General features: G+C 45.2%; 1 protein-coding gene across 3 annotated transcripts in view; it reads left to right on the top strand.

Moving 5' to 3' along the window:
* Positions 1-4,238: 4,238 nt before the first annotated feature.
* The window catches only part of BRF1 (BRF1 RNA polymerase III transcription initiation factor subunit), a 178,306-nt gene continuing 167,458 nt past the window's right edge, over positions 4,239-15,086 (top strand). For 2 of the 3 annotated variants that reach the window (XM_052783394.1, XM_052783393.1), the window contains exon 1: positions 4,239-4,491. In XM_052783394.1, coding sequence (XP_052639354.1) covers positions 4,305-4,491 — 187 coding nt within the window. In that variant the 5' untranslated portion in view covers positions 4,239-4,304. The remainder of the gene's footprint in view (positions 4,492-15,086) is intronic. The other variant, XM_052783395.1, reaches the window with a different exon arrangement.

Raw genomic sequence — 15,086 nt, 5'->3', positions numbered from 1 at the left:
TTGGACTGGCACAGACAGAAAAAGAAGTATCCACTTGGCATCACCTTATAAGGTTAGTCCATTTCAAAATCCTTCGTCCCCCCCCCCCCCCCCCCCATCCAGTATCTCTATGACTTTATCTCCAAAGAATCCATGTGCAAATTTGCAGGTTGAATGCATAGTTTATGCCCTATCTTGGACAGTCCAAAACCAAAGAAGTCTTCCTCTGCTTCTGTTTTGTCCCAAGTTATGTGCATATTCAAACTTCTTGAGAGACTTCATCAATGCTCTTAGGCCTGATTTTTAAGAGGAGCAATTCCAGCTGAAATGCCAGAGAGATGAAGGTGCTCACAGCAGCTGATCAAATCAAGGGATTAAACTTTGTGCCTCTAACAGAAAATATTTCCCACAGGGGCTGGTGTGTTGTAAGGCTCAGTACCCAGAAGGTTGAGCTATGTCCAAAAAGTCGGAGAGTCTCTGGCTTTTCTGTCATATGACACTTAAGCATCTACTTAAAATAATTTTATTTATAGAAGAGGATTCATCTCTTATGGAAGTATGGTAATGTGTCATCAGCTTGCTCTAGTATATTCCTTGCTGTGCTGATCAGCGTTTGGAGGAGCGGAGTGGGATTCCCTCGAACTCCAGTTTGGATTTGTACAGCCCATTTGCATTCTTCCTACTGTTGTATGAGCAGTAGAAAAAAAAAAGAAATTCTAATTTTTAAGCAAATGAGAACAGTTCCTCTCTCTGAAACCTCAACAACCGAATGCCAAATGCGCACACCCACGGGTGGGTTATATTCGGGGCTCCTGGAGACACAGCAGGAAGGAAGTTGGTCGGTCTGGGCTAACAGACATCCTGATCACCACTTTGTGTCACACTTAGGAGTGAAAATAGGAGGTATGCAATATGAGGGTAGGTGAAATGGAAAACAGGTCCTTTCCACCTCTTAACTAAAAGGGCAAAATATTGCAGGGAATGGAGTGTTGTCAATACAATTTTTTAAATCGATCGGTTCTTACTGTGATTCAGGTTTCAGACCATTTACTGAAAGGTTATTATTTTGTTAGCCTAAGTGAACTGAGTTATGGGTTATTCATTCAGCAGGCTGAATGTTATTGGTCAAAAAGATTTTAGTTAACCCTCTTGCAAGCAGAAAGGACAAAGTTCTTACAGAGGTGAAAAATGACTGACATTTTGGCTGGTAAAAAACAATCCTACAGAAATGTTTGAAATATTTACAGGGTATTGTGTCAGAAAGCTTTCATGAGTGGGAGGTAAAGGACTTCAGTCTTCAGGACTGGGAACCCATTTTCTTTCATCAGCACTAACCTCACCTTATAAGAAGATAAAAATTAAAACACACTTCCTTCTTCAGTATGACATTAAATGAGCTTTTTTGCACAGCAGCTGTATATTGTACTCTCACTAGGGCCCTCTGCTGCTCACACTCGAAGTGAAAAACTCCAAACTTGTTAGGGACTCCCAGAAAAGGCTCATAATGCTTAAAACAATCAAAACTCCAATAATTTTGGAAGGGATGTAAAACTTAAGCCCTCATGGATCAGGACTACACTAGTATCTACCTAAGAAGAAACTTTTTAATGGAAAGGTATTCCAAAACTTCTTGCTACAGAGTTTCTTGTGTTCATGCTGGCTTCTGTCAGAGGCACAGTATATAACGCAGAAGCTGATCGGAGTTGTCTTAATTAAAATATTCTGATATTCAAGGGACTTTGCTGAGAGATGAAAATTATTTATTTTGTGGGCTTTTCTCTTCCTATTATTGCTAAAACTGTTTGTCTATCAGGGATATAATTTTCCCCTGATATTATCTACTCAGTGTGTAATTTTGTGATACCACACTTGGCTGCCGTGGCACTCATTACCTCACAAACTCCAGAAGCAGAAGGAACCTGAAGAAACCAAAAGTGCTTATTTTTGCAAATACATCTCTGAGAACAGAATAAAAAGGACAGTAAGAAAGAAGCCAAACTGTGTATACAGTGGCATGGCCTCCATTATGATACTGCTATTTTCCTTTTGCAAAAGCCCAGAACCTGCAAATTTTTAGGCATATGACATAACTTCATGCTTATGAGATGCTCAGCTTTCTGGATAGAACAATATATCTTTAGTACGTGCCCCAATGTGCCTCTAAATGTACTACAGCAAGTCGTTTTGTACCATTATCTGGTCAGTTCGTAGAGATCTGTATGTGATACTTGGCTGCATCCGGGTCACTTGGTGGAAGATGGATACTGACAGCAGTGAGTTTGTAAGAAGGTGGAAGTTTCTGCTTCTGCATTAACTGACTTGTGTATTTTGAAGAAAGTCTATACAAACATTCAGCTACTGTACCTATTCTGCTCAGTTTCCTTCCCATTTGTGGCATGGCACCTAATTTACTACATGTGGGTTGAGTGCTAAAGTGAGCAGTAACTTTCTTGGATGAAAACTGAGTTCTTTGATTCAGGAATTAATAACCCAAAGAGTTACAAAGCACGTTATGGCACCTTTGTTACGCAGAGCTCAAAGGGCTTTATTGAAACTGATTCATTATGCCGCACGAAAGTTTTACCTATGTACTACAGAATGATTGATTAGATTTGATTGATGAATTAATCAATTTTTGAAGCATAACAAGTATTATACTTTTGAAATTCAAATGTGAGTGTTGTAGCCCCAATTTTATCTTCAGGGAACACAGGAATTGGCACACGGAAGATGAGAACACGAGGCCCACATTTTTCACTGTACACCATGTGTTTTTACACAACTTTTAATTATTATAGCCTTCACAGGGTGTCAAAAATAATGTACCACTCAGCCACAGTGCAAATTGTGTTAGTGATACTCTTTTCCCCACAAATCAAACCACCTAAATCAGGAGGAAGGACAAGGATTGGCAGAAGGGAAGCGTTACCACCCTTGTTTTATCATACAGAAACCATGACATGCATTTATTAACTCACATAAGGTTAGGTAAGAAGTCTGTGGTGCAATGAATGAATCCTGGGGAAAATTTTAAGGAAACCTCATGATCTGCCTTAAGCACAAGACACATCACTTGATCTGAAACACCGCGGGCCCAGTTTTGCAGTGATAGCGTATTTCCATACATTCTGTATGGCATGTCTAAATATTTTGATGGTTTTAATATTTTGTACCAGCTGTGGAAACTGGTTTGCTGCTAGGTGACTGTAAAAGTGAGATTTGGTAAATAATTATTAGAAATCTTATACTAACACTATGATTGAAACAATAGACAAAAGTATAGCCAAGCAATTAACTAGTAGAGGTAGTTACTCAAAAGTTTTGCAGTTCTTTGCTCTTACGACTAGATGTTCCTGTACGCTAGATGAGAACAATGTTGAAACTGACCACACGTGATTGAAACTGCGTTAAGCTTCAAGATCAATGAACAAGGACAAGAATAAAGACTTCAAGGACAGCCAGCAAGAACTTCAAATGGGTCGGTGGTCGCAAAAGCAGAAACCCTTTGACTCAAATGGATCCTTCACTGCGCATGATTGGATGTAGGCAGTACTATGATAATCAGTTGCAATCATTTTTATGTATATGTATACTAATCTGATTAATATGCAACTAGTTATTCTATATAACCTGTTTGTGCTAAAGCTGTGGCATGCACGGCAAGTGGAACTATCCCCCGTGCATCCAGCGCTGCAATAAAGAACGCCTGCTTTCTAAAACTCCAAAACGAGTCTTAGAGAGTTTCTTCAACCGGCTTTTCGGTATCAGCAGGACTGCGAATACCCAAGCGCGTTGCCTGGTGCTGGCAGACGCTCACCACCGGCAGCAGAACACTTTAAAATGGAGGACTGCAAACACAATGCCCCTTTTCGAGAGCGGGGCCCGCAGCTGCTCCTCAAGAAGCGCCTCCAGAGCCGTCCCCGGCCTCCCCAAGACCTGGCTGGCAAAGCGCCTTCCCGCCACCTCGGCGAGGCCGCAGGAGCTCAGCGCTGCGCTGACAGACGCCAGCGCCTTCCCGCCGCTGGCCGGGCCGCGGGAGCCGCCTCAGTAACGGCCGCCCGGGGACCAGGCGCGGTTCGCGGCCGTTTACCCGGGGATGGCGAAGGGAACGCGGCTAACGGCGCCGAGGGAGGGGCGGCGCGGGGAGCGGCAGGCGAAGTCTCGCGAGAGCGGGCGAGGGCGGCCGCCGCCGCGCTCCTCCCCTTGCCGGTCCCGGCGAGCGAGGCCTGTGCTGAGGCCGGGCCGGGCCGCGCCGCGGCGGTAGCGGCAGGCAGGAGGCGGCGGACCGGCCGGCGCCCGGGCCCGGCTCCGGGACGCTGGGCAAGATGCCGGGCGGACGGGTGTGCGCCGCCTGCGGCTGCTCGGAGATCGAGGTGGACGCGGCGCGCGGGGACGCGGTGTGCACGGGCTGCGGCTCGGTGCTGGAGGACAACATCATCGTCTCCGAGGTGCAGTTCGTGGAGAACAGCGGCGGCGGCTCCTCCGCCGTGGGGCAGTTCGTGTCGCTGGACGGTGAGCGCCGGGGCGGGCCGGGCCGGGCCGGGCCGGGGCGGCCTCCCTGTGAGGGAGGACAGGGACAGGGCGGGGGGGGTGAGGGTGCTGTGCCGAAGGGCATGGGGGAGTGGGGACTGGGGGGTATGGACAATGTATAGGGGAAAAGGTGCTGTGCAAGGGGGGTACGGGGTCGGTGCGTGGGGGAGAGGGCGCGTGGAAAAGGGTGCTGTGCGAAGGAGGGGCAGGGATGGTGCATGCGGGAGCTGGCGCTGCACAAAGTGGAAATGGGAGACGGTGCGCGGGGAGGGAGGGGAGGGCAGCGCGCTGTGCAAGGCGAGGCAGAAGTGGGGTGGGGGGGAGGCGGGGATGAATGGGGAAGGAGCTGTGCAAGATGGGAGAGATGCTCTGTGTGTGGTGGGAGCGAGTGCATGAGGGCCTGGAGCTCTGCGTGGTGGGGGGTGGGGGCATGAGAGAAGGTTTGGGGCTCTGCGTGGAAGGACTGGGTGCCCGGGGAATGGGGAGGTATATGAAATTGTTTGGGGTGGAGGACAGGAATGTTGGGTGTTTGATGGGTAGAGGGAGTACAGGGAGGCACAGAGGCGGTGTGATGGAGGAGAAAGAGGCTGGAAATGAAGGGTCAAGAGTCTCCTCCTGAAAATAGATGGGTTGGGGTGTTCGTGTGAATGCCCTGGAGGATGAGGCCTGTGTGCCTGGAAAAAGGCCATGTGAAGAGGGCATAGTGTTTGGAAGGGGAGAGAAGGAAGACACGTGTGGGGAATGTGTATAAGGAGAAAGAAACATAAGCAAGAAGCATGGGAAGGAGCTTAGCAGTGAAATAAGGAGGACTGATGGATTGTATGTCTGTGGGGAAGAAAGAGGAGTTGTGGTGGAGAGGGCAGCACTTGCATATTGGAGTCTGGGAGTTTACTGTAGACTAGGATTTGTCTGCTGCTGTTCCTGTCTTCCAACTCAGGATACTGGCATTATGGTTTTTTTATAGCTCATGAGCAGCTCTTGTATCCTTCACTTTTTCCTGTAGTGATGTGGAGACTACTTTTTTAAGGGCTTGGATTGCTTTTTCCCTCCCACCCAAAATTATGCAGGACAGATGGCATGCAAGCAAGAGCTCATTTTGGGATGCCTTTATCCTATGAAAAAAATATCACAAAGAAAAGAGAGTAGTGCACCATACTAAGGCTTTTTCTTCTGAATGAATGAATCTCACAGTAGTTTCCTAAGTTCCGTTAAGGGACTTTTCCCCTTTTCTGCAAATCCTGAGATGCTGTTGTTGGCTGATCTTTTCTGATGGATAGTGCATTAATTCCTTGATCTTGTGTAGCTCTCATATGTGACTGAAAAATAATTCTAGCACCCATGAAGACAGATAAACACTGTGATGATAGGTGGGTGTGTAAAAGTGAAAATGTAACTGGAGCACATTCTAGCGTGCTTATGGTAGCTTTATCTGGCTGGCACAAGATGTGGTTGCAGGGGCTTCACTCTGGGTTCATACTGTGATCTTCTAGCAAGTCCCCATGTGCATTGATGTATGTAGTTTGGTGAGGTGTTGTTTGTGGAAACAATAGAACAGGACGTTCAAAACAATGCTGTTTGTAGATTTGCTAAGTTACTGCAAGGATGAGAGCAGGCCCTGTTTCACACAGTAAATACTTTAAGGAAATTTGGATATGGGTCGTTTATGCTGTTATAATTCTTTATGTTCCAAAACAGATGCTTCTGTTGTAAATAATTTTTTTTTTTGCTTGACTTAAATGGAGTGATGCAAGCTAATCTGAAAAGATGTATTTGTGCTGTAATAACAGTGTCTTCATGATTTGTGCTTGTCTATTATGCTTGTATGACACTGATCTAAGTATTTGAGAATGGGGAGGAAAGTTGCTTCCTGTGTAAGCAAGATAGAATTTATATCTCTGAGTGTTGTGCTGGCTGGGGAACTTCCAATGGAACATACATTTCTTTTAAGTCAGAAAACATGTACTTGCTGAAAGCAACATTTTTTGGTAAGCTATAGCTTTCAGTGACTTCTGATTACATAAGCAGGTTTCCATCAAAGTTACCTGTTTTTAACACCTTCTCCTGTTTTTGTTGGCTCTTTAGGTATGTGGCTCCAAGGGATTCCCTGTGTATGAAATGCCTTGGGCTGAGGCTCCTTGGACTGCAGTCTGGTGTTCACAGGCAGCCCTAATGTGTGGGGCGTTTGCAGTGTCAGAGGTGCCTGGGCTACTGTTTTTGAGACCTTGGCTCTTGGTCAGTAGGGCTGTGTGACTCTGAGACTGTTGTCTATGTATGAGGGCTGTCAGGTTCTCTGTTGCAGAACTGGGAGTTGAATGAGGCTCTTGGTGTCTATGGAGTTCAGAGCTCCTGTTGTGCAGTAAGATTCCCCAGACCCTTCCAAGATTCATGAAGGCTTCTATTTGTGTGCTAATATGTGTCGAATGGTTATAGATGCCTTTATTCATAATTTATTTTCATTTTCATCATAAAGAAGCAAAAGGGAATGGAAAGCACTGAGATACTGTTACTGACTTCTCTTTGGTACATCTAGCAAAACCTTTTATTTTTGCCAAGCTGTGTGTTAAGGATTCAGAATCTTGCCGTTGTTTGCTGAAGGAGGAAGAAGAGTCCTGCACTTCTCTAATGTTAATACAAAGTGGCCTGTCTAGATCATGCCAAGTCCTTGCTAGTAAGCCCAGCAACCTCACTGTAAAACATGGGAAATCCCTTCTTTTGTTCTCTCAGGGTTGGAAGAAGGTGTGAGATCACAGCTAGGTTTTCCCAGGCAGTATTAATATTCAGCTATCAATGTGCCTAGTGTAGGAAGCCCCAGCCTCAACACTGATGCCTTTCACAGGGAAGCTTGCTATAGCCAGTGTTTTCCAGTGCAGGTGTGTGAGTGTTTCTTTCCATTGTTTTGACAGTTTTAAAGCTGAGCATTAGTGTGCTGAGAAAGAGTGGGCTTGTGCTTGAATATGACTGAAAGCTCTCGCTTTGCTACTGTAGTGAGGTTTGGGGAAATGCAGGCTAGTAAGTCTGTTGGGCAAAAGGGCAGAAGCAGCGAAGGATGGAATATATGGATGTGCAGATAAATATGGGGGAAGAAAGTTTTTTGGCAAAAAGTGAAGGCATGCCTTACAGATCTTTTGGAGTTTTCTGAAGAAGTCAGTAAGTGGACAAAGCAGATGGTTGGATTTGAAAAAGGAGGTTGGCAAGATCCTTCACCAGAAGCTTTTCAAGAATCTGAGCTGTCATGGGTAAGGGAAAGTCCTTACAGAGCAGAGTAACTACTCAAATTATAAGAAATGTATACTAGAAATAAATAATGAGTCTCCTGAAGGAGGTGCCAGTGAGATTCCATAAAATCTGTGCTGATGATCTGGAAAACAGGTGAATGGTGAGTTAATGAGGTTTGCTGGCAATGCCAAATTATTTGGGGTGGTAAAGACTGTAGAAGGACCTGTTGCTCTTGGTAGCTGGATAGTAGGATAGCAGGTGGGATCGAGAGTTGCAGTGAGAGTTAGCATTGTTACTTTCTTCCACATGTGGGATGGTAGCATCTGGACTGGCTAGTATAACTTGGGAAGGAGATCCCTAGGTCTTAACGGAGAGCTCTGTAAAAACATTTAGCTTAGCGTTCATTCGCAGTACAAAAAAACAGAATGGGGAGGGGAATGTTAGAAGTTATAAGGAGAATATGACAGCATATACATACACTGTTACATATTCACAGCACTATCTGCAATTTAAATATTGTGTACAGTTCTGGTGTGTTTCTCTCTTTTCTTTTCCCTCCTCAAGAAAACCTCTAATAGAACTAGAAAAAATGCAGAGAGGAAGATGGGCTGATTAAGAGTAGGGCTTCTTAAAGAGCTGCTCGGTTAGAATGACTGAATAGACTCAGCCTCTTCAGAATGGAAAAGAGATGATTGAATGGGGACATAGTAGAGGTCTGTAAATACAGTAGAATAACACGAACAAGGATGAGCGATTGTTCAGTATCACGTAATGCAAAAACTAGGGATTGCTAAGAAATCTAGTGGCTAGCTTATTTTAAAGGTAGCAAGTAGGAGGTTCAGAAGCATTAGGAGGTTTTTTGTTTGTTCGTTTAATTTTTCAGAAAAAAATTTATTGTGAATCTTAAGTTGTGGATGTTAAAAGTTCACATGAGTCAAAAAATGATTGGGCAAACATAATAAAAATGTGTCATGGCCATTAAAAAAAAGATACTATTTCTGGCTCAGGAAATCCTTGAGCCACAGATCTCTAGGCTCTGGGAGATTATACGAGAGAAGCATCATGACAAGCTTTCCTCCTATGTTTTGTGTTCACTTGTAGGCATGTATGTTAATGAACTCTACCATTCAGAGGTAGGATACTGGACTAGACAGTCCTTCAATCTGACTTGGCACAGCTGTTCTTGTGAGTCTTCAGGGGAAGATCATGTTCTTAGAGCTCTACAAAGATGCTTTTGAGGGTTTTGGCCATTCTTTTAAAGCTGGTCCAAGAATCAGGGGGCTATGGCTTTGCAGCATGAAGTGTAGGTGTCCCTAGGTATTCATACTCATTTTTTTTTTAGCTTGTGTTTTGGGAAGTGGTGAGCACAAAACTCCTCTGACTTTGACAGTTATATAGGTATGTTCTCTCTTAAAAATGCTTAGCTAATTCTTCTGATCTCCTTGTGAGAAGTGGTAGTAGAGATATTTACAATTGTGAGATTCTGTGATAAGGTGTCCAGGAATCCAGGCTGCAAGGTGAAGATTTATTTGGAGTAAGGTTTATCAAGTTGCGCATGCAGTACTTTGTAATAAGGACTATGAAATCTTCCCTGATGGTAGCTGGGCAATATAAAAGGAGATAGTGTGCTTATGTAAAGATGCAAAGAGAGAGCTAGGCCATCCCAGTCCTGATGAGATGCCCTTTGGAGATGGGCATGACCTGTCTGTCTCAGCATAATAACGCTGATGCTCTTCATTGCCATGGTCTTGATGGAAATGGAGGATATGATTGCAGGTTAGCCTAATCCCACAATTCTTACTAATGCTGTCTGTCTTGGGTAGTGACATCATCACTTCTTGTGAGGTACCTGTCGCTTGCTGTGTCATGAGCTGGTAAGTTCTTTCACTAGCAAGGGGATACCCTCTTCATGCTCTAGAAGGGAGTTATTGTGTATCTAGAAAGACACAATTGATCTTCTGGTCGGAAAGTCCTCAGGAAGCGCAAGCTAGTGAAAGCTTTGATGGTCTCCGTACTGATCCAGTTAATTATAATTCCTAGTTCTGTTGTAAGTGGTCACAGCCAGGTAAGAGTCCATCTTGAGGCTTAACCCTGGACATGTTGTACTCTTGGAGCTTGTAAGGCTGTGTGTTGAAATTGAGTTTCTGAGCTAAACTGATTTGACCCTGGAAAAGTCTGCAGATACTAGTGGGAAAGGGTTGTCATGTACATTTGAGCTCCAGGGAACTCTTGTTATTTGCACAGAAAATGTTTGAGGCATGTGCTTTTCCTGGCTGAGTCTAGTTTTGAAGAATAATTATCCACATTATAATTGATAGCCAGTTCAGACTGTCTCAAACTAGCCAAAAGAGGTTGCTCTCTGTGGCTGCTTGTCAAATTTGGGGAGCATTTGAATTAAAATTCCTCATTTTGCTAATTGGAATGAATGCATCCTGCTTTTTTTTTTTTCTCCATACCTAAGTTCTTAACAAACTCTTATCAGTCATAAGATTTGAACGCATCCCAGCGTGAAGTACAGCAATACAGGGTCTAAGAGTGAGCTAAGTTTCTCCCTCTCCGTTATTATACTGTAATTGCATCCTGGAAAATGGAGCTCCATCGAGCCCATCTGCATTGGTTTTTATGGTAGCTGCTTTTGCAGAAAGGCAGGTTGCGAGTCGTGTGCCGCATTTGAAGGCGGCAAATTTTCTGATCACTCTTTCATTGTGTCTGGTTGGGAGTCCTCTGTCTTGTGGTACTTGTTGGGAGAAACCGTTTTCACAAGTATTTACCCTTAGGCTGACAGGAGAAAAACAGAGTACAAAGCTGAAGAGAGTGAGGGGAGGAAAGCTCAGCATGGTGCAAAAACTGATACTCCAGGTCTCTCATCAGGTTTTTGTTTAAAGAAGCTGAGAAAGTGGAAATCTGACACTAATCAAAGGAGGAGAAAACAGACCCACCTTAGAGAGCTGGTGTGCAGGCAGTGTGGGGGCAAGCTGGAAGACACAACTGAGAAAATACAGCATGAGAAAAGGGCACTGCAAGGCATACTGAGCTTGTGATCCTGAAACGTACTGTGTCTGGGGAAGCTCAGCTTCTTTTGTTCCAGAAATCACCTTTAAATGCTTGGTAGTAAGTTGAGAAAAATGGCATCTGATAAGCTTTTTGGGCACAAACCATAAGGCAGTCTGGAAACCTGCCCTTTAGAAATTTCAGGGATCTCGTGTGTGTGTGCTGTCCGGTGGCACAAGGGCTTTGCCAGGCGCTCTTGGCCCTTGCTGTTCCTGACCAGCTTCTCCTTGGGGCTCCCCCAACCCTGCCCACAGCCCTGGACCCCACGTCAGACCCCCAGGGATGTCTGCCCCTGCCCCAGCAGCTCCGCAGCAGGGCCGGTCTCCAGCTCCCCACAGCCCTGCCCTGCCTGCCTGTGGGCCCTGCTGAGCCAGGCCCACGTCCTGCCTGGCCTTAGCCCGTCCCTACGGTCCTGCCTGTCCATCACGGGAATGTCTGACCCTGTTTCCCCTTGCTGGGCCTGATCCTGACCCCCACATGCAGGCTGACATCCCACCTGGCCTCAGCCCATCTCTGCACCCACAGAGGTGCCTGATGCCCTGGGCCGTGGCTGCCCCATGCCTGCTACAGAGTTTGGGGTCACATCTCTAGTAAAAACTTAAATCAGAATTATTTTTCAGAAGCTTTTAGCTAGCTCTTAGCATGTGTCTTTCCCAACTGGCTGCCTATTTTTACAAAACTGACAGAAACCCTGTAGTTTTGAGACCTCTGTCCCCCTCTCAGGTTTGTTTGAAACTGGGCAGAGAGAGGAGAGCAGTGGGCAGGGCTGCTGTGGGCACTGTTTTCCCTGGGGAAAACAGGATAAAAAATGGAGGTTAGCGTAATGAAATGCAGCCTCTGTAGTTGGAGGCAACAGAACTGTGGGATGGAGAAGACAAGTTGGGGGAGCTAGGGGCATTTCTCAACTTCAAATAAGACCTACAGGATTGTGGTGGGTTGACCCTGGCTTGACACCAGGTGCCCACCAAAGCTGTTCTGTCACTCCCCCCTCCTCAGCTGGACAGGGGAGAGAAAATATAACAAAGGGCTTGTGGGTCGAGATAAGGACAGGTAGAGATCACTCACCAATTACCATCATGGGCAAAACAGACTCAGCCTGGGGAAAATTAATTCAATTTATTACCAATCAACCAGAGTAGGGTAATGAGAAATAAAACCCAATCTCAAAACACCTTCCCTCCACCCCTCCCTTCTTCCCAGGCACAACTTCACTCCCAGATTCTCTACCTACCCCCCACAGCGGCACAGGGGGATGGGGAATGGGGTTTACCGTCAGTTCATCACACGTTATTTCTGCCACTTCATCCTCAGGGGCAGGACTCATCATACTCTTCCCCTGCTCCAGTGTGGGGTCCCTCCCACGGGAGACAGTTCTCCACAAACTTCTCCAATGTGGGTCCTTCCCACGGGCTGCAGTTCTTCACAAACTGCTCCAGCGTGGGTCCCTTCCCTGGGCTGCGGTCCTTCAGGCACAGACTGCTCCAGCGTGGGTCCCCCATGGGGTCACAAGTCCTGCCAGAAAACCTGCTCCAGCGTGGGCTCCTCTCTCCATGGGACCACAGGTCCTGCCAGGAGCCTGCTCCAGTGTGGGCTTCCCACGGGGTCACAGCCTCCTTTGGGCATCCCCCTGCTCCGGCGTGGGGTCCTCCTTGGGCTGCAGGTGGATATCTGCTCCACCGTGGACCTCCATGGACTGCAGGGGGACAGCCTGCCTCACCATGGTCTTCCCCACGGGCTGCAGGGGAATCTCTGCTCCGGCACCTGGAGCACCTCCTGCCCCTCCTTCTTCACTGACCTGGGGGTCTGCAGGGTTGTTTATCTTACGTGTTCTCACTCTCTCTGGCTGTCGTTTGTGTTCCAGCAACTTTTTTTCCTTCTTAAATATGTTATCACAGAGGCGTTACCACTATTGCTGATGGGCTCAGCCTTGGCTGGCAGCGGGTCCATCTTAGAGCCGGCTGGTATTGGCTCTGTCGGACACAGGGGAAACTTCCAGCAGCTTCTCACAGAAGCCACCCCTGTAAACTCCCCCCCCCCCCCCCCCCCGCTACCAAAAACCTTGCCACACAAAGCCAATACAAGGTTACTACTTCAGTAGGAGGGTTATGGAGTAATTGTTGGCTGGCCACCAAAGTGGGATTCTTGCCACACAGGACTTACCCTGCCTCTGGGATCCTAGGTGAATGGGCATCACTGGTGTGTCCATGTGAGATTGAACGGTGTGACTGTCTTGACTCAGCTGTACTGTTTTATGGTTGATTGCTTGGAATTTCTATTTGTTTTGGTGGCTTTTGATTAAAAATACATAATAAATTACTAATGCTTGTTCTCTTTAAATGCTAGGTTGGCATTTATTATTTGAGATTTACAATAACTGGTGTGAATTAAAGTCTTTTAACTTACTCTTACATAGTGACTAGGCCAGGAGGTTTTAGGATGGTGACGACTATACAGACATAGTCATAGAAATGGGAGGCTGCAAGGGGCATTGACAGTATTAATCCAACTTCAGCACCGAGTCAGGATCACGCAGAGCTCATGGCTCTTGTGCAGTATACATGCACTATGACTCTCCGTCTCCAAATGTACATGAGTTTGCAAGATACTAATTTGAGGCTGGTGGGAAGAATGTTGCTTGTGGAAAGATACCTGCTTGCTTTTGCTCGGAGGGAGAAAGGAAAGTTGTGAACTAGTAGCCCTTAACACACCAACAAGTGTTCATTAAAACTTCTAGTGTAGGAGGCTCCACAACATTTCTAAGTAGGCTGTTTCAAATATTAGAATATCAAGGAGAAGTTTCTTCCTGCTAATACAATTTTTTTTTTTGGTTGCAAGTAAATTATAAGCAACTTACTACAGTGACCCACTTGTACTGCCATAAAATGCTGAACGTGTACCCTTACTCTGCAGTGTCCTTTGACAAATCCAATGTAGCTTACCCTTTAGTAAAGTTGTGGTATGCTCAATTTTTCAGGCGTGCCTATGGAAGCTTACTGAAAGGTTTTGCATGTACTATTTTATACTTAAAAACTTCATGATGGTTTTCCATCTAGGAGTGTGAGCTACATTGACCTCAAATGTAGAACTTGACTGGTGTTTGAATTGATCAAAGTATTTCAGTCTTTTGGGGTTTGTGGAAACGGAAAGTTACAGTCAGCAAACTGGAAAGAAGGGAGGGATTATATACAGGGAGGAAAAGCTTTCATAAAATTTAAGCTAAGCTTACTAGCCATTCATCTTCTATGCCGCCTTTTCCTCTGAAACTTTGTAAGATGGACAATTACTGTCACAGTAAGTGCTAGTGAGACAGTAAAGAGGATGAACTCTATGTTTGTATCAGATCATGTGTTTTTGTTTGGTCAGTTATGTACAATAAAGGATTTTTCTGTATTTTTCAATATGACAAAAGTGGAAGGAGTAGCAGTTTTGTTTTTACTTGGTAGCTGTTAATTGGTTCCCTTGTAGGATATATTGATAGACCAAATCCTGACATAAAATATTTCTTATAGTGCAGCCTCGAACAGTCCTGAAGTGGGTTCCACCAGTAATACACACACTAAACTTGAAATGAAACCGCTGGATACTGAAAAGTGAAAATAATGTTAATATCAGCAAAATTCCTCTTGTGGTCCAGATTTCTAGAGACGACACTAATTCACAGTTTATTTTAAATTATGTAGAGTGGTCATGATGTAATTTGCAACACAGAAGAAAGTATGGATATGCTGCATTTGCAGGCCTTTCTGGGAAATCCTGAAGAGTATTTACCTGTTATACTTTGTTCTAGGTTTTCTCATTACAAAACCAATTCATAATCATGTTATGTTGTTAAGGAAGAGGGGAAACCTGCATCTACTTCATGCAAAAAATAATTACCCTCTATATGTTTTAGTGAGATAAACTGAATCAATTTTTGCTTCTCTTCTGAAATCCTCCAGGTGGCAATCTTGCATCAGTTAAGTGTATAGTGGTTTTTTTTTCTGGCATTGAGTCTTTTATATGCTGTCCTTGTGATGGCAACAAATGCTTGCTTGAAGTGCTGCAGAGTATACTGCTGTCAGTTGTGAAAATGCTGAATCGTGCACGTAACTTGGACACAGACTGGTTTCATGGACTTGTGCAGCCCTAAACTCGGGTGTGGTGAACACAACAGTATATTTATCTCTTTGGTTGGTAGTTATGAAAATAAGCCCATAGATAGTTAGCTGTGATGGAGTAGATTAAAAGTCTGTCTATGTAAGTTATTCAGCAGTACCATTTCAGCAGGCTGTGGTGCATGCAGATCCGTTAACTTCCCTGTAAAAATGGCT

This window comes from Harpia harpyja, chromosome 3 (genome assembly GCF_026419915.1).
Source record: "Harpia harpyja isolate bHarHar1 chromosome 3, bHarHar1 primary haplotype, whole genome shotgun sequence".
Lineage (NCBI taxonomy): Eukaryota > Metazoa > Chordata > Aves > Accipitriformes > Accipitridae > Harpia > Harpia harpyja.
Note: the sequence above shows the minus strand (reverse complement) of the source record. Positions and strands in the feature narration are given on the sequence as shown.